Source organism: Typopeltis vanoorti, chromosome 9 (assembly GCF_054136105.1).
Source record: "Typopeltis vanoorti isolate ZY-2024b chromosome 9, IOZ_Tvanoo_1.0, whole genome shotgun sequence".
NCBI lineage: Eukaryota > Metazoa > Arthropoda > Arachnida > Uropygi > Thelyphonidae > Typopeltis > Typopeltis vanoorti.
The window spans coordinates 74,796,193-74,817,141 of record NC_143557.1 but is presented as its reverse complement, the minus strand read 5'-3'; the positions used below and the strand labels follow the sequence as shown (position 1 = coordinate 74,817,141).

Here is a 20,949-nt window from a genome sequence, read left to right as displayed (position 1 = left end):
AATTTGACCTTTCCAGGTGAAGTAACCTGATGCAATAACAAACTTGAACAATTCAACTATATCAGTTGATTTCAACTATTCAACTATATTGTAGATCACTTTAGCTACTTCGTTTCGAAGTAGCTAAAGTGATCTACAATGCCAAACCTTCAGAATTAAATATCCCACCGTCGGAATTGAAAGCTATTATTTCCTTAAAACGTAACAAAAATTTAATCATTACTAGAGCTGATACAGGAAATACCACTGTGGTTCTTGATACCAATTCATATGACCGAAAAATGAATTTACTTCTTCGAGATCGTAATACTTACTCCAAATTGGATTTTGATCCTACGAATCGTCAACTCAGAAAAATTTGAATAAGCTACTTAATGAAACTTCCTCCTTAGATGAAGAAACAATCAAAAAACTTAAGACATACCATGCAAGACCTACTGGAATTTATGGCTTACCTAAGCTACACAAAACTAATGTTCCGCTTAGACCCGTCATAGACTGTATCAGCTGTCCAACGTACAAGTTATCAAGATTCTTATCTAACCTTCTCCGCCCTCACATAGGCCACTCAGTCTCTTCAATCAAAAATTCTACTGAGTTTCACACAAAAATTAAAGACATTCAACTTTCAAAAACTGACTTGTTAATCAGCTTCGACATTGTCTCCCTCTTCACAAACATTCCCCATAAAGAAACAATAGAATTACTAAACTCAAAAATTTCCGTCTGATATAGTTGAATTGTTCAAGTTTGTTATTGCATCGGGTTACTTCCTGGAAAGGTCAAATTTACAAGCAAAAGGAAGGAGCAGCAGTGGGATCTCCTTTATCACCAAACCTAGCAAATTTGTTTCTAGAACACCTTGAGGAAAAAATATTCACTTTTGAACCCAAACCAAAAATTTGGCTAAGATATGTCGATGACGTATTTGCAGTCTGGAATCATCCCGAACCTGAATTACAACTGTTTCTAGATAAAATTAACCTTCTTCATCATCGCATCAACTTTACGTTAGAAAAAGAATATCCACAGGGTCTCTCTTTTTTGGCTTTACACATCCAAAGAAAAGAAGATGGTTCCATCGCCACGTCCGTCTTTCGCAAGCCTACATTCTCAGGTCGCTACATTCACAATTCTTCTGCTCATCATCCATCTCAGAAATCTGGCATTATTAAATCACTAGTTTCCAGAGCACACAAATTCTGCTCCTCTGAAGAATCTTTAAACCAGGAATTAGAAGTTATCAAAAATACAGCCATCCTAAATGGATATAATCCCAAAACAACTCAAAAAATCATCAGTCACTTCTGCATACATCAAACCAGACAGGAAGAAGTGCATAGGATTCACATACCTTACGTTAAAGGCATCTCAGAACGTCTTTCTAAAATTATGAAGAAATACAATTTTGCCACTACTTACAAACCTATCAACTAAATTTAAAACTTATTACCTTCTCCTAAGGACAAATTCTCACCCTTGATGTTACCTGGTGTTTATGAGATTCCATGCTCATGCAAATTATCTTACTTTGGACAGACAGGTAGGTCTGTTCAGAAACGCATCTCGGAACATCAAGACCACATTCGTCTTCTTAAACCGCAGAAATCTGGCCTCTCTCAACACGGAATTGAAAATCCAAACCATAGGATCCATTGGGAAAAGGCTAAACTTTTACATAGATCTTTATTTAAACATGAACATTTATACAAAGAAAGTTCTGAAGCCCTACTACACAGACCAAACCTAAACCGCAACGACGTTCTTACTATTCCTAAAGTATGGGAAATTATCATACAAAATTGTGTTAAATAATTAACGGTTTTTTTTTTTTTTTCCGTACCTCTTTAGCACGTTATGCACGTTTTCATGAGATTCTATTGTAATCATGCGCCCTAACTGTATGTTATTCCTCATTTTGTTTAAATACTGTACTGATGATGTCCTAAGATACTTAGAATGAAATATTTACAATCAAATAATTTTCACTGTGGTTTATACGTGTGTTTCTTCTGATTATGAACGCACCACAGGTTTCATTATTTAAAAAAAAAAATAATAAAATAAAAAATTGATATTAAATAAATCAGATGTGTGACAAGGGTGCACATTACCTCTACTGTTATTCACCACCTATATGGATCACATTATGATTCATATAGGTTTGAATATCTGTAGCTTTAAATCTTCAATCTGATATCAAAATTAGAGAAGTCAATTTCAGCCTTTTAATGTATGCAAATGTATGTTAAACTTCTAAATAAATCGAGTACAAGTCTGCAAGATTCCGTATCTAACTGAATAACTGCTGTGATAAATTTGATATAAAAATCAGCAATAAAAAGACAAAGACAATAAAAATAGACAGAAACGTTGAAAACATTAACTATAGAAATACTTTTATTGGGATTATATTGATCAAATGCATATAATAACAACTAAGTTATACCAACTAGTTTCACCAACTAAGTCTGTTGGCATCTTCAGGGTACATAACTGATGTACGGCACTAAAAAGTAAAACCAACTAGTTTCACCAATAGACTTAGTTGGTGAAACTAGTTGGTATAACTTAGTTATTATATGCACTTGATCAATATAATCCCAATAAACGTATTTCCAGAGCTTTTTGGTCAAAAAAATTAAACGTTTTTTTAACAACATTAACTATATCCTGAATGGTGAACTTATAGAACAAGTAAAACATTTCAGTAATTTAGGTACAATATTTAATTAAAAATATTGTGCACAATTAAAGATGGAAATAGACAACAGAATTAGCAAAGCTAGTATGGCAGGAAGTCAATTAAATAAATTTATGTGGAATAACAGGGAAATTAGTTGAAACACTGAACTAGCTGTAAACAAGACAGTGTACCAACCAATTTTAACTTAGGGATCTGAGAGCTGGGTTAGAAATAAACACTTAATCAAAGACTTGAAGCTACAGATATGAGAGTTATGAGAAATCTTAGTGGAGTGAACAAATGGGCATCAATGGCAATCTCATATTAAAAATAAGGTATTCCTGAATATTAACAACTTGATGTTAGCAGATCTAATCTCTGGTGGTATGGTCACTTAAACAGAATGGGAGAGGAAATATTAACAAAACTTTTTTTTTCCAGGAAAGCAGGAAAGAGATCTAAAAGAAGACCAAGGTCTAGGTGGATTGATATAGCAATAAATTTATATTTAGAAAACAGAAATATAAGATCTGATAATACTGATAATTAATTTGGAGGAATTTAAGTATTTAAATTTTGTCGATCTGGAAAAGGCATATGACAAGGTGCCAAGAGAGAAGCTATTCAATACGCTACAGTTATATGGTGTCAACGGGGCATTACATCAAGCAATACTTAGTCTTTATTTGAGTTGTAAGTCAGCAGTTAGAATTGAAGGATGTACAGGAAGATGGTTTAATGTTAAATCTGGTGTGAGACAAGGATGTACATTATCCCCTCTGTTATTCATTATCTATATGGATCACATTATGAAGAAAAGTGGTATTAAACATGATATCAGAATTGGAGATGTTAATGTCAGCTCTTTGCTTTATGCAGACAATGTTATTCTTCTGAATAAATCTGCTACATGTTTGCAAGATTCCCTGACTAAATTGAATAACTGTTGTAATAGATATGGTATGAAAGTCAGCATTAAAAAGACAACGACAATGAAAATAGGTAGAATTGTTGAAAATGTCAACTGTGTTGTGAACGGGGAACCTGTGGAACAAGTAAAACATTTCAGTTACTTAGGCACGATTTTTAGTGAAGATGGTAAATTAAATATGGAAATAGACAACAGAATCAACAAAGCTGGTATGGTAGGAAGTCAATTGAATAAATTCATATGGAATAAGAAAGAAATTAGCTGGAACACTAAATTAGCTGTATATACAAGACAGAGTTCAAACCAGTTTTAACTTATGGATCTGAGAGCTGGGTCAGAAGTAAAACACTTAACCAAAGACTAGAGACCGCAGATATGAGAGTCCTGAGAAAGATTAGAGGCGTGAACAGATGGCATCAATGGCAATATCATATTAAAAATGAGGATATTAGGAAAGAACTTGACATTGTCAGCATCCAGGAATGCGTTAGCAGAGCTAATCTCAGGTGGTATAGTCACTTAAACAGAATGGGCGAGGAAAGATTAGCAAAACAAGTGTTCTCTGCCAGGTTGGCAGGAAAATGACCCAGAGGAAAACCAAGATATAGGTGGATTGATATGATACAATGTGCCTTAGATGATAGAAATATAAGATCTGATAATGTTGGAGTCTTGACAAGTAATAGACTGATTTGGAGAAAAATTGTAGATAGGAAGTTAGTAATGATGTAAATTTTTCATGTAGTACTATCATATCCTGTACACCCCTTGAGGGTACATGTCAAGAATTTGATGATGATGATGACGAATTTGGAGGAAAATTGTTGATAGGAAGTTAGTAAAGCTATATATCAGCAAATAAATATTATTTTCTTATCATTCTGTGTTGTCATCAATACCGTGAAAATAAGTAAAAATCTAACTTTTTCATGTAGTACTACTGTCCATATACTGTATCCCCTCTCCCCACCACCCGCAAACACTATGGGTGCATATCAGGAATTTGATATGCACCCATAGTGTTTTTTAACGAAATAAAAATTTCCATTATAATATGGAAATTTTTATTTCATTCTGTCACTAATAAAATACAATTATAAAAGTGACAGAACAAAATAAAAATTTCCATATTATAATGTGATGTTTGTTTTTATCATAAAAAGAGTTTGCAGAATTGCAAAATTAGCATGCAAAATTGTAACAAAATATAAGCAGGTACAATACTTATATAATCACAAAAATTTTTTATCTACTGGGAAAATGAATATCAGAATTATTATTACATTTTATTAATTTTGCTTAATTACAATTAACTTAAAGCACATTTTTTGTTCCTAAAGAATTTTATATCTGTTAATTATTAAACTTTTCTTTTGCTCCAAATTAATCACTAGTATCCAAGTTTTAAAACAAAATCACTTTTTGTTCTAAATTAAGTTTTGTTTATTGTTAATTCAATGTCTTAGTTAAAAATTACTTCACAGAATGAATACTTAGTTTCTGCACTTATATATTTCCCTCTATAAAAAAACAAACCAGATTTTAGATACATCAGACCTGACATTTATAATAATTTAGAATGATAGAAGTTTATGGTCTTCTGATCTTTTCACTTTAGTTTCATTCTCTGAAGTTAAATGAGCAATAACACATGTTCATGTTAACTACCATTCCATGGCTATTCTGTAAACATTCTCTTACTTTTCAACGTTCATGTTTTCTATATTTATAATATGAGAAAAGTAAATGTTTGACGTGATGAAACATCACGTCAAATATTTAACTGATATTTAGTCTGAAAAGTTTACCGACTGGCAGTTTAATGAGCATATATTTTTTAAGAATAACGAACTTCATTATTTTCATTGCATAAGATTAAAAGGTGTTTTACTATTTTCCTTATTTAGAAAATAGTAATAAATCAAAGCAATATGAATATGGTTACTGTAAGTTAAGCTTTTTTTTTATTTATTTATTTAAAGATTTTTCTTCAACAATGCTTCTGAAATCATCCTGCAGTGATTTCAGACAGCACTTCATAATTTGGTACAGGAAAGTTAATAGTTCTATAAAATTGAAAATTAAATTCTTAACTAGTTGCAGAAAAACCAGATGAAACCCGCAGAATTTTTATTGTCGAAATTCAGAATTAGGTATATTTATGGCAATCAATCATTCTTATAAACACTTTTTTCTGCAATTATGCAAAACATTCTCAAAAGATTTTCAAACCATACTTTTACCATTATATTATTTTATGCCAATAAGCAAATAATGTTGGAAATTATCACTTCTCTTTTCAGCACTTTTAGTAGACAAATGAATACTATTCCATTAACTGAAGATGTTTCCGAAGCTATTCATATAACACAGAATTATTATATAACAACTCTCATAGAACTCCTTGAAATAAAAAAACAAGCTCCACCCATACCTTATATCAAAGGCAAAATGGGTATCATTTCAGAACATGTTAGGCCATATTCTGAAATATCATAAGATCAGAACAGCTTACAAATTAATGGATCAAGTTTATGCTCAGCCAAGAGACAGATTAAAGATTTTTAGCACCCAACTCCTTTCCAGGTGTTTACTACATTTCCCCTGTTATTGTTTTACCTAGTATTTTGGAGACAGGATAGGCTAACAAAGTCAGTTTTAGTGTTGAGATCCATGATTAAGTAATATACACAAGGATAAACAAAGAAGTGGATTAGTATAGTATGTCTTGGGAAGAGATAATTTCACCAGATGGAAGAAAGTTAAATTGCTACAAAATCATGCAGAATGTTCTCTGAAGAGGCTCTAGGCCAAACAAATTTCTAAAAACTGTAATGGGACTGATTTTCATTATTGAACAAATTTTGGTGAATTGCGAAAACTGGAAGCCCATAAGTACAACTTGCACATCCTGCCTCAAACATATCAGCTTGCTGGGTATTGAGTGCATAACTTTCAAGTGCTTAGACAATGTTAATTTGAGATAACTAAATATTTACACACCAGTTTTTGCTATCACATTATTTCATTCCTTATGAAATAATGTGATTACAATTATTCTTCCAGAAAGCATTTAAAGTGAATGATATTAACTTTCCTATATGACTAAGATATTAATAACTATTACCTTTGAACTGAAAGTGTTGGGATCCATGTACAATCCTGCTGTTCCATATACTGCTGATTCTTCAGGCTCCTATAAAATAGAATTTGATTTTAAAAATTGTTATTCTAATTAAATCTTTATAAAAATTACCATATCAAGGATACTTTTCTGCAAAGATGTCATATCTTCAATCCAATAGAGAATATTAAAGAAAAGTTCACTGTGATTTTTTTACCTTCCCTATCATTGGAAATTATTTGTCTCCATTCTGTCCTAGATTTTTAGAAAGATAAAAACAGTAAAATCTTCAAGTCTTTACATACTTGTGAGTAGTATATGTAGTCCCCAATTTTATTTAAATTTGGGCTTAAGCAAATTATCCTGTAAGGGTTATGAAAAAAATTTGAGTTATAAAAATTTTACTCACTATGTACATTACTGGCCTGACAGTGGTTGACTACAAGGCAGACATCTTATGCAGCACATGCATGTGCCTTCCTTACTCCTGAATGCAGACTTGCTATGCATTTAGGTGTGCTAGGGAAGAGTACAATCATGACTGAAGAAAGGAATGAATGGAAGTAGAAAAATTGAACCCATAACTTAACTGGAGGCTACTGAAAAATTTTAGAAATGGAGGAAATAGTACTGAAAAAGGAATGAAAGATGATAAAGGTGAAATGAAATCTAAAGATAAGGATATCCTAGATGTCCATCTGAAGTAATTACTTTGAAAAACTGTTACATGAAACAGCCAATGACAGAACAGCAGTAGAAAATTTTCAAGAGGAATGCAGATAGGAGTCTATATCAATATTTAAGGTTAAAAAAAAAAAAGGGCATCAAAAATTTGAAATGTGGAAAGGCAGCTAGAGTAGATGATATTCAACCAGAAATGCTCATATATGGAGGTATAAAAGTTTGGCAGCGGCTAGCACTGAATAATTCAGACAGCTTGGTCAGATGGCAAAACCCAGATGATAGAGTAGAGGTATGATAGTTTCCATCTATAAAAAGGGAATAAAGCTGAATGTGAGAATTACAGAGGAATTCCTCTATTAATTGTTCCAGGTAAGATTTATGCAAGCATTCTTGAAAAGAGGCTGAAAAAATTGTGAAAGAGGAACTTGGAGAACAAGCTGGGTTCAGTCTAAATAGATGTTGTCAAGATCATTTTCACTTTACGACAAATAGTTAAGAAATCGTGGGAATATGACAGAGATCTGTACTTAAGTTTTGTAAATCTGAAAAGGCAGATGATAAGGTGCATAGAGAAAAACACTTTTCAAAACACTATAATTATATGGTGTAAACTGAACATTATACAAATACATATTTGTATTTGTATAATCTTTACATAATACAAATTATACATTATACATCATTATACAAATACAATACAAATACATAGTCTATATTGAAGTTTTAATTCAACAGTTACAATGAAAGAAAATACAGAAAGACGATTTGATGTAAAATCAGGTATCAGAAAAGGCTGCCGATCACCTCTACTTATATTCATCATATATATATATATATGGATCACATTATGGAAGTAAGTGGCAGAAAACCTCTTAAAAAAATTAGAGATGTATCAAAATTAGCTCTTCACTTTACACAGATGATGTATTTCTTAATAAATCCAGTGTAAGTCTCCAGTATTCTTTAATTGAATAACAGCCATAACAAATTTGTAATGAAAATTAGCCAGCCTGATTGGTCGAGCGGTTAGTATGTTCACTCTCTCCAGCAGAAAGACTGGGTTCAAATCTGCCGTGGGAATGGATGTTTGTGATTTGTCTGTGGAAATACCAGTGGTGATGGCAAGTGGTAGATGGCATTGGTGTAGCTGTGGTTAGTTGTAGAGTAGGTGTCCTCTGCTGATGAGCCTTTGGACTCCCTGGAGGCGTCACGTAATAATAATAATAATAACATATTGCTGATTGGGTGTTTTGGCTGTTTGTTTGGATGGCCTGGTTGGCCGAGTGGTTAGCGTATCCACTCTCCAGCCAAAACGTTGTGGGTTCGAATCCTGCTATGGGCATGGATGTTTGTGATTATCTGTGAAAACACTAGTGGTGGTGATGGGCAGTAGATGCCGTTGGTGTAGTTGAGGTTCATTGTAGTTGATGGACAGAGAGCTGTAGAGCAGGTGCCCTCCCTTGATGAGTCTTTGGACTTCCTGGAGGTGTCACGTAATAATAATAATAATATTAAATCACCAATAAAAAATTTAAAAAAAAAAACAGAAGCAAATCTATGAAAATAGGCAAGAAGATAGAAAACTCCAACAGCATTTTCAATGGAGAACCTATAGGACAAGTAAATTATTTAAGATATATAAGCATAATTTCCCTATGCAAATATTTTGTACAAAATTTGCTGCAAGAGGACAGAAAATACTGAAAGTCATTAATATCGGTGGCAAAAGATAAGTTCTTTTTGAAAGTTTTTAGCAACAATTAAGTCATTATTTTTGTATCATTATATTTATGAGTGTTTGTGTGGTGTGATTAACTGTAAGGGTAGTGTGTGATTTTCTAATTTTCAAAGGCTTAATATTGGTTTTCTTGTATACTGTATTGCGAGTCATGTTATCGATGTGCAAAACAACGGTGAGATTTTACTGTTCGTGATAATGTTTGCTGCAGCATGTGTGAAATGTATGGTCTTTACAGAATGAGAGAATTTTGAAAAGAGAATGAAAATGGAGAATGCATTTGTTGAATGTGTTTCATTAGAAAATGTAGTAAAGTGCAAAGAGAGTAAGAAGAGTGAGAGAGGTGACTTGAAAGATGAAATGCAAGATACAACTGGTATAGTTAGCGTTGCAAGTGGTATGAGTGACTGCAAGAATGGCATAGTGGAAAATGGAGAGAATGATTAGATGTACCATTCCTAATGGATGGTAAATAGTGCATTAGTTTTCACACAGGATTAGGTGGAAGAAAACTAATGTGCTATTTAGAAGTCATTACATATCAGAAGGATTATTTTTAGAGTCAGCCATGTCAAACACCCGGGCCACATGAAGCCTGCTGACAAGTAACATGTGACCTGCCAAACTTTGTAACCAATATGGTTATTTAACTTTTGACAACACCGAATTAAATAAACATATTTAAAAAATTAACATTTCTACTTAAGATTATTTTATATGCCAAACTACTCTGCAATTTCTAAAGGAAATAATGTTCTATTTCTCATTTCAAAAAATCTTGTTACACCACTGCATAAATGTTGAATTTTACCGAATTTTAACAGGCAAGTCTACATATGCAGCTATATCTGGTAACCACAGCAATAGGAGGCTAGCCGCTAGCAATTTTCAAATCGTAAGAAAGTATAGTGTTTTCTTTATAATTAATAAAGAATTTATAAAAATAATGTCGAAACCTTCAACCAGTACGAGTAAAAAATGATTAATGAAGAAGAAGAACATCGTAGTTTTCAAAAAAAATGAGAGTTACGATATTTTTGTATTCAATGAAAAAAAAATTTTTATGCCTGATATGTAGAAACTCTATTGCAGTTTGCAAAGAACATAATATTAAAAGGCATTACGATATAAATCATAAAGAAAACTATGACAAACATGTTGCAAAACTTCGTGAAGATAAATTGTCAGAATTAAAGTTGACACTTCAAAACTAACAGTGTATTTACCAAATCTATTGAAGATAATAGAGCTATGTTAAAAACCAGTTATTTGTTATCACATTTAATTGCAAGCAAGTCGAAACCATTCACTGAAGGGGAATTTATTCGCGAATGTATTATTAAAGCAGTTGAAGTGTTGTGTCGTGATCAATTAAAGAAATTTAAAAATATAAGCTTATCTCAAAATACCACTGCTAGCAGAATTGATGATGTGGCTGGGAACTTAAGGAATCAACTAAAATCAATAATTCCAACATTTCAGACCTATTTCCTTGCAATTGACGAAAGTACATATGTATGGGATATCGCTCAGCTGGCTGTTTTTATTCATGGATGTGATATGAACTTAAAAGTAAGTGAAGAACTCCTAGAAATTATTCCTATGCACGTACAACCACTGGAGTTGATATTTTTGATGCCCTTATGGAAGTTTTGAATGAATACAATTTGCTTAAAAAAGCTAGTTTGTCTTGCAACTGATGGGCTCCTGCCATGACTGGTGTTGTTACAAATTTAAAAAAAAAAATGCAAAGAACAAGTTAATAATTTTCAACATTTTCATTGCATTATTCATCAGCAAACACTATGCTCCAAAGTCTTAAATATTGGACGTCCTAAAATATGTCAGTAAAATTGTAAATTATATTCATGCACCATCATTTTTCAAGCACAGAATCCTTTAAGTGCAAGCCTCTACTTCCTAATTTATCTTACCAAGAAATTAAAGCTTAGAGAACATTAATTTTATCATTACTAAGACTGATGAGAGAAAGCAATAGTAGTTCAAGACAAAAAGTATATTATAGAAAACTTACTTTAATGCTACATGACTATGTCACACATTGCCATCATTCTTCTAGTGAAATCTAGCTAAATAAAAAAGTTTAAGACAATTGATAGTGTCTCTTGTCAAGATGAAAAAAACCAACAGGAAGCTAAAATACTTATCATGGACATCCTCCTAGGTTATATAGACTTTCCATCACATCCTATTAGACTGCAATGGCTCACCTTGCTACAAAATTGCAAAGCATCTTCTAAATTACTTTCAGCATTCACTGGAAAATCCTCTTCCTTCATTAAGAATAGTTATCACTTAAAAAAAAAAATCTTGGAAGTTCGTCTTCTCTTTATTAGCTTGGATGTCATATCTCTATTTAGTAATGTTCCTTTAAATGAAACACACACTGGACTTCCTCAGTGAAGACTTCTTCACATTTTTAATTTTGTTATCCATTCTGTCATTCATTACAAGCTTCACCAAAGATTGAAAGTACAGTAATGGGTAGTTGTCTTTCTCCGACTCTTGGAGTGGCCTTCCCTTGTTGTACAGATATGTAAGCTTTCGTGACAAAGATTAATAGAGTTCACCACTGAAATCAGCTCATAAAATGGCAAAAAGATCATTGTATTGCCTTTTTAGACTTACTACTACTACTTCAGAAAAAACTCCTACTTCTTTGTCAACCAGATGGTAGCCTATATTTATCTACAAGAAAATTAATAAGAAAACAAATATATTCAGGCTCATCTAGTGAAGCACTGCTATCACAAGAAAAAATTATATCAAAACTACCTTCCTGGCTAATGGTTTTGCCAAGTCTTATGTTATCAAGGTCATTAACAATACAGCTTCTTTTTCACCTTCTTCCAAATAAACGGTTCAATGTATTACCATTCCTTATGTCAAAGACGTTTCTGAAAGAATAACCAAATTGCTTAAATCTGTTGGTCTTCAGGTGTCCTTTCATTCATCTAACAAGACTTCTGCATTTTTGGCTCTGCAAAGAATAAACTTTTGCTTTTAACTTATCCTGGTGTTTATCAAATTCTCTGACATTGTGGGTTATCACAATTGGACAAACTGATAGATCTGTGGCTAATTAATGAAGCCAAAACAGTCTAGATATGCAGAATATACCATCTTTACCAAATAGTGAGTCCTTTGGAATTAAGATCCTTCAAAACAGCATTCTCTCTTAGAACATTTATACACAGAAATTTGTGAAGCCCTACTTCATCAACTAAATCTGAACAGAAATGGACTGAAGTTATCCCTATTACAGAAAAAGTTCTCCGTATGTTCTGCCATGTGCAATAAATAAAAATATTGACCACTAGTGACAGTAAGTGCATTTGTTTGTGGGATCAATGCAGCTGGAAAAGGAAAAACAGTAGGAGTTATAAACATTAAAAATCTCCAAGGAAGATCTCCTCACTTACAGAGAAAGTTGAATTGGAGAACATTTAAAGAAAGGAAATCAAAGGTTCTGAATGGTTGATTATGGCATTAGGTGAGTAACACAGCAAATGAATTTGACAGAATAAAGCAAAGAGATTATTATTATAACAACGGTGTCGCCATGGAATCAGAAGACTCAATGTAGAAGACTATATTGACACACTAACCATTATTCACATAATACCTATCATACTTATCCATAAACTCATTCACAGATGAAGCACTCACAATCACTTCTGGCAATGTATTCTACACATCCCCCCCCCCCCCTCCAATGCAAACTAGTCCTAACACCCTTGTTAACCACACTATTACACAATTTCTAGGGATGACCTCTCGTTCTTTCCTTCTTGCACTGTACAGAAACAAGTCTTTAGTATCAATCCTATAAAACTCCTTTAATAACTTATATGCTTCTATTATATCTCCTCTCTTATGCCTGTCAGCTAGTTTTTGCAGCTCACAGACCTTCAATTTTTTCTCATAGAAAACATTCCACAGACCTGAACAATCTTTGTCACTCACCTCTGGATCCTCTCTACCATTTCTTCATCATCAAGGAATCCCATTGACCAGATTTCTGCACAATGGTTCAGGTGTGGCCTTATAAACTGGAACAATAACTTCCCTATCCCTGCTTGTCAGTGTGTTCTTCAACAACCATGTAATTTGATGTGCTGTTTTAGCCACCTTTGCAATATGCCCTTTAAACTTAAGTTGTCTGCCCACAATAACCTCGAATCCTTTGCCTCATCAACTTCCTGAAGTTCAATTCCATTAATAGAGTACAGAGCACGTGATCTCATCCTCCCAAAGTGCATCACGTTAAACTGACAGCATTTACCTTTGCCCCTACCACCAGCATATTTAAGTCATCTTGCAAGTTATCTACATCACCTTCATTGACTATTGCTCTTTTTAATTTTGCATCATCAGCAAACAAGTGGATATTTCCTGTCAAATTATTTCCAATATCACTAATGTACAAATTAAACAACAGAGAACTAAGCACTGAGCCACACCAGTAGTCACCTGCCATCTCCTGGACACAGCTCCTCCATAAACCACTCTCTGATATCGGTCCATCAGCCACCAGGGTGACCACTCAGCAAAAATATTTAATTCCAACTTATGCCAGAAAAAGGTACTAAATCTGAAAAAAAAGTACTAGATTTTTATTTGTTTTTCGTTTCACTCTGTTTATGGCATTTTAAGATATCACTACCTTATTATCATAGATGAACTCAATGTAAAACCTCTAAATTAACACATGTATGACAAAAATTAAAAGAAAAAAAGTCAAAACTCATCTGCATTTTTGAAAATTATGGAGACAACTACCATGTTTGAATAAAAACTTTAGTTTAATATAACTAAAATCTACAATTCGACGTTTCGACCTTTATGTCAAGGTCATCTTCTGGAGCGTACAAATATACACAAGAAACAGGCTACACTACAATCAAACTGGTTCGTTAAAGACACTGACCAACCGCTACCACAATTGTTGGCCTGACCTCTGGTGGAAAAAAAAAAAATTATACATCAACGCTAGAGTCCTATTATTTGTGTTGTCTACTATATACATATATTAACATTATTCCAGCCAGTTGGAGTGGAATGGTTTCTAATACTAGCGGATTGGCTAGAGTCCTGACTTATGTTGAATCTTTCATATTAGGTTGGCTGAATGTGTGCCATCCAGATCCTTGGAATTTTCATACCATCTTTGTTATTGATATTTGGGTGGTTTATCAGGATTTCACAGCATTCCTTAAATTTTCTTTCGTACCAGGTTGTACCAAAGTTTTTCGTACCAAAGAAAATTTAAGGAATCCTGTGAAATCCTGATAAACCACCCAAATATCAATAACAAAGATGGTATGAAAATTCCAAGGATCTGGATGGCGCACATTCAGCCAACCTAATATGAAAGATTCAACATAAGTCAGGACTCTAGCCAATCCGCTAGTATTAGAAACCATTCCACTCCAACTGGCTGGAATAATGTTAATATATGTATATAGTAGACAACACAAATAATAGGACTCTAGCGTTGATGTATAATATTTTTTTTTTTTTCCACCAGAGGTCAGGCCAACAATTGTGGTAGCAGTTGGTCAGTGTCTTTAACGAACCAGTTTGATTGTAGTATAGCTTGTTTCTTGTGTATATTTGTATGCTCCAGAAGATGATCTTGACATAAAGGTCTAAACGTTGAATTGTAGATTTTAGTTATATTAAACTAAAGTTTTTATTCAAACACGGTAGTTGTCTCCATAATTTTCAAAAATGCATTCTGATCACCGTGCAAGCCTAAAAGAAAGGATTCAAAACTCATCGCATTGTAGTCATCTGTAGTTGTCATTCATCATAAAAATCCCAGTACTAACTCTAGCACATAATATGTGTATTAATTTAATATATAATTTTTAGCATTTAAAATAATGTAACATTACATTTTCAGTTATTTAATATGCTATTTACATATACAGGGGTACTGGTTCACAAGAAAAACACTGGAAAGTATTTATTCATTATTTTTTAGTAGATTTTGCTAAATTAATTAACTCTTCAGAAATAGTAAAATCTGTAGCTGATGAAAGAAAGTTTCAATTTTTCTTTTGTCAAAAAGGAGTCCATTCATCAAGGGAGTTTGTAGTTGATTTCTTATTTTATTCTTATTTATTTTTATTGCTGAAAATAGTTTTTCAGTTGCTGCTGATGAATGAGGGAGGCACAATACAGTAACTAATGTTGCTAAATTAGGAAACATTTGTTCTCCTACAGCATTTTTCATTTCAAAACCTTTATTCAAAAAAAAAAAAAAAAGACATTTTTCATTTCAAAAATTTTATTCCAAAAAAACTTTTTTCAAATGCTTCTACAGTCTTCAATAGTTGCCATTCTCTATCAAGCTCTTCGTAACGTCCCTAGATATACATTTCTATGTCTAAAAACTGACCATTGTTGGTGGGATTTATCTTTTCAATGGGTCCAATTTACGCTGTGCATAAGTAAAAGGTGGTTACTCATATTATACATACATACATCTTCAAGGCCCACCTTTGCTAATTGGGTTGTGGGGGCAACAACTGCAAGAGGAACTTCCAGTGGTCACGATCCTCTGCCACTAAGCTCAGGTGTTCTGGTGGAATTCCCAAATGTGTCCACCCAAGGTTTTGGATATAATCTATCTGGCGAGTCCTTGGCCTCCCACGTGATCTCCCACCCTCTGGCTTGGCAAAGAGGGCCTGCTGAGGGAGCCTCTCTTGTGGCATTCTGACCAGGTGCCCATACCACTGTAACCGTGATCTCTCAACCCAAAGAAGCAGCGGTTGAGTATTGAGGGTTTCCCGAACTGCAGAGCTGACTCTGTCGAGTCGTCAGCCCCACAACCCCTCAAAGGAACCTCATTTCAGCCGGACACGAATCGCTTGGATTTGTGTCTGCATTCTTTCGGTCCTTACCCAACTCTCATGACCATAGGTGAGGATGGGGACATAGACTGTAATGAAGACAGTCAGCTTTGCCTTCTGGCTTAAATCCCGCTTCAATACTACCAAACGGCCAAGCTCCCGCAATATTGAGCTTGCTAAGCCAATTCCAGTATATAGCTCTATGTCCCATTTTCCATCATTCGTGAATATGAACCCACGGTATTTAAACTTCTCCACCTGCCTCATTGGGACTTCATTTACATGTAGAGTGCACTGGGATGGTTGTCTTGAGACCACAAATGTTTCAGTTTTGGCCACACTGATCTTCATTCCGGCGTCTGCACAAACAGCTACAAACCTATCCAGGGTCCACTGGAGGTCATCTGTGGAAGAGCTAAGAAGAACTAGGTCATCAAAAAGCAGACGTCCAATGCTACATCTTCCAATTCTGACACACTCACTGCCTCTGCAGTGCCTATCAATCCAGTCCATAAATATTATGAAAAGGAGGGGTGACAGAACACACCTTTGGTGGAGGCCAACGGAGACTGTGAAAGGTTCAGACTTTGTGCTGTTTATCCTGACACAAAACTCTGGGCATTCATACAGGGACTTGATGGCAGCTAATAGTTGGCCATCCACTCCATACTCCTGTACTACTTGCCAAAGCTTATCCCGATGAACTCGGTCATATGCCTTCTCCAAGTCCACAAAACATTTGTAGACATTCTCATTAGCTCCAATTTATGCAACAGAGTTCCATGTGGAATCCTCTAAAATGTCGTTGCAAAGTCCAGCAGTATCACCAAGTAAGCATTTTCTTTATCCAACTCCATTGCTAAGTTATTATAGAAAGTAATTTAGTAAGGTAAACCTACCCCTTCACAAAACTATGTTGCCCCTTATAAAGTATAATTTTTCTGTCCACCCAGTATTGAATTCTAATTAACAATTTCTCCAAAACCTTAACCACCACTGCTGATATACTCATTGGCCTATAATTTGCTATTCTGTCTTGGAGCTTCCCTTATGCAGTGAAATTATTTTCTCCTCTTTCCACTCAAATGGAATTTTACAAGAGCTGAGGCTTAAATTAAACAGCTTGGTTAGAGGAGGAGATAATTCTTTTGCACATTCTTGTAACACATGGGATGATATGCCATCTAACCCTATAGCAGTGTTAGCATTGAGTTTCTTTAACACGTTCGCTGTCAACCACGAGTATACTCGTAGTTGGTAAACCAGCTACACAAGCCAGGTACGAGTATACTCGTATGATGCTTACCACCGGCAACGAGATTACTGTACTGACCTTGAAGAACTGAAAATTCTTGGCTTGTGGGGCTAGCATCAAAACTGTGTATTCTAAGAGATGGTATATGCTATGCACAAGCCAACTACCAGTATACTGGTATGACGCTGACCGCTGGCAACAGAGTACCGTACTGACCTTGAAGAAGTGAAATTGCTCGGCATACGGGAACAGACTATGCCGAAGTAGCGTGGTAGCGAACGTGTTAATATACTAAAAATTTTAAGATGCCAAGAAATTATATTCTTGGTTTAATCCTTTATCCAAGTGTAAGAAAACAAAGTTTGCGGGTGAAGTAACTTTTCGACTGGGCAATTCATACATAGAAGCTAATGACATCACATACCTTAGTATTCCATAATGCAAAGCACATATTCAATCCTCACAGACATGTATAATGCATGTCCATACGGATAAAGAATTAAACCAAGAATATAATTTCTTGGCATATTTAATTTATAGTATAACCAAGTGGAAAATTTTTAACATTTAATATACTAAGTACCTCTATTTTTTTCAATCTCTAAGCCCAGATCTGGTCTAGACTCCCATCATCAGTGACACATTCGGTTGCAATATCAAAACCAAGATGCTACACTTTTGCAAAGTGATTGCTAAGTAACTCAACTATTTGATTTGCTTCTGTTACTTTGAACTCCTTAGGATTTCTTTTGGACTCATCAGCTAGCTTCCTCTCATAATTAGCTTTGGCCATCCTTACCATACAGGTCACATTCCCTGCCTGTACTTTGTACTGCTCATGGGTATGCTGATCACCTTTTTCTTTATACTTTCTCCACAACCTTTTCTTTATGTGTAACTCCTGCTTAATAATACTATTCATTCATCTTACTCCTACCTGATTTCTCCTGCTGACTCTGGGTATACCATCTGATACTGTTATCCTTAAATACCTTTTAAAAATCTCCCATGCACCACCAGCATCTCTCCCCCCTTCAAATTGTCATGCCATAGCAATGCTGAAAGCCAATGTCTCAGCTTGTCAAAATCACTAGCCTTGTAACTGCACATATATCCCCCTTCTTAACAGAAAATTCTCCCAGGTAAGGACCACATGATCACTTCCCCAAGTGGAGGCAGTGTGACTAAATTGGTTATTGATATGTTCTCTGATGCTAGAGATGTTGGATCTGGTCAGATCCAACACTTTCAAACCTCTTATCCCTTCCATTACATATTGTCTCAGGTAATTATTTTTATTTCATAACAACTGCATAAACTCCATTAAAAAAAGAGAAGACCCAAGTTGAAAATCTCTGAATCTCTGATATGGTATATCAGAATGATTAAATACACAATTGTCAAATTTGAGATGAAAAAGAGTCAATGAAAGTGTATGTGTGAATGGGAAAAAAGAAGTAGATAGTGCTTCTTGAAGCTAAAATTTAGGTTTCCCTTATGAAAAATACACGTGTTTTGCAGAGTAGAAATAATCAAGGGTGGAACAAAGAGCATATATATATATATATAGTTGGAGTGAATTTTAAGAATTTGAGAGGTTTGCCTTTTTCATGTAATTTTATTTCTTTTTGTTTGCCTTTTCATGGTTTGTTGATTTGGGATGAAATTGTAGGGACAAGGAATATACAGTAATGAACTCTTTCCAAAACATAAGGAAAAATAGTGGCACCAAAATTATTCACTAGCTCAACTAGAAGCTTAAAGCATTACTTTTAGGTTTAGCCCATCATACTGTCTAGCATCTAGTTTGCAGACTAACTGTTTTAAAGCTGGATCATTGAAAAGAAGAAATGCTGGTTTGCTTGATGATGTCTGACATAACTTAGAAAACTTCACTCATATTTCATAATGGAAGAAAAGCATGAACCAAGTAAAAAAGTAAAATAGTCTTTATTTTTGGAGGTCCAAAGATGGTTATTGGACATTTCAGGCATCCTCTACGCAAATTGCATTGCCAGCCGGTTTGGTTGAGATACTTGCTCTCCAACCGACAGGTTGCAGGTTCTAATCCTGCTGTGGATATGGATGTTTGTGATTGTGTTTAGATGGGAGATAAATTTTATCACCCAGTGTGAGACCATCATGGCTTGAAAAAGTTCCATGTTTTTCTTTTGTTTTCTTGTCTCTAGAGTAGAATTTCTGGACTATGTATATTATATATATATATATATATATATATATATATATAATCATCAAATTCATTACATGTAACCTCAAGGGGTGTACAGGATATGATAGTACTACAAGAAAAATTTACACCATTACTAACTTTCTATCTATCTACAATTTCCTCCAAATCAGTCTATTACTTGTCAAGACTCCAATATTATCATTATCAGATCTTATATTTCTATCGTCTAAGGCACATTGCACCGTATCAATCCACCTATATCTTGGTTTTCCTCTGGGTCGTTTTCCTGCAAACCTGGTAGAGAACACTTGTTTTGCTAATCTTTCCGCGCCCATTCTGTTTAAGTGACCATACTACCCGAGATTAGCTCTTCCTGGATGCCGACAATGTCAAGTTCTTTCCTAATATCCTCATTTTTAATATGATATTGCCATTGATGCCATCTGTTCACGCCTCTAATCTTTCTCAGGACTCGCATATCTGTGGTCTCTAGTCTTTCGTCAAGTGTTTTACTTCTGACACAGCTCTTAGATCCATAAGTTAAAATTGGTTTGAACACTGTCTTGAATACAGCTAATTTAGTGTTCTGACTAATTTCTCTCTTATTAAATATGAATTTATTAAACTGACTTCCTACCATACCAGCTTTGTTGATTCTGTTGTCTATTTCCATATTTAATTTACCATCTTCACTAAAAATTGTGCCTAAGTAGCTGAAATGTTTTACTTGTTCCACAGGCTCCCCGTTCACAACACAGTTGACATTTTCAACAATTGTACCTATTTTCATTGTCTTTGTCTTTTCAATGCTGACCTTCAATACCATATCTATTACAACAGTTATTCAATTTAGTCAGGGAATCTTGCAAACCTGTAGTGGGAAGTATAACATCGTCCGCATAAAGCAAAGAGCTAACATTAACATCTCCAATTCTGATATCATGTTTAATACCACTTTCCTTCATAATGTGATCCATATAGATAATGAATAACAGAAGGGATAATGTACATCCTTGTCTCACACCAGATTTAACATTAAACTATCTTCCTGTACTTCCTTCAATTCTAACTGCTGACTTACAACTCAAATACAGACTAAGTATTGCTTGATATAATGCCCCACTGACAACCATATAACTGTAGCGTATTGAATAGCTTCTCTCTTGGAACCTTGTCATATGCCTTTTCCAGATCGACAAAACTTAAATATAGATCTTTGTTCTATTCCAATGCTTTCTTGACTATTTGTTGTAAAGTGAAGATCTGATCCTGACAGCCTCTATTTGGCTTGAATCCAGCTTGTTCTTCACCAAGCTTTTCTTCCACAATTCTTCTCAACCGTTTCTCAAGTATACTTGCATATATCTTACCAGGAATACTCAGTAGGGAAATACCTCTGTAATTCTCACATTCAGTTTTATTTCCCTTTTTATATATGGGCACTATTAGAGCTCTACTC

At 34.3% G+C, this 20,949-nt stretch overlaps 1 protein-coding gene across 1 annotated transcript in view; it reads right to left on the bottom strand.

Annotated features, from left to right (window-relative positions):
• Positions 1–20,949, bottom strand: part of sl (small wing phospholipase C gamma 1) — a 546,737-nt gene that overhangs the window by 238,678 nt on the left and 287,110 nt on the right. Inside the window, exon 19 of the mRNA XM_090398565.1 lies at positions 6,745–6,813. Coding sequence (XP_090254691.1) covers positions 6,745–6,813 — 69 coding nt within the window. The remainder of the gene's footprint in view (positions 1–6,744; positions 6,814–20,949) is intronic.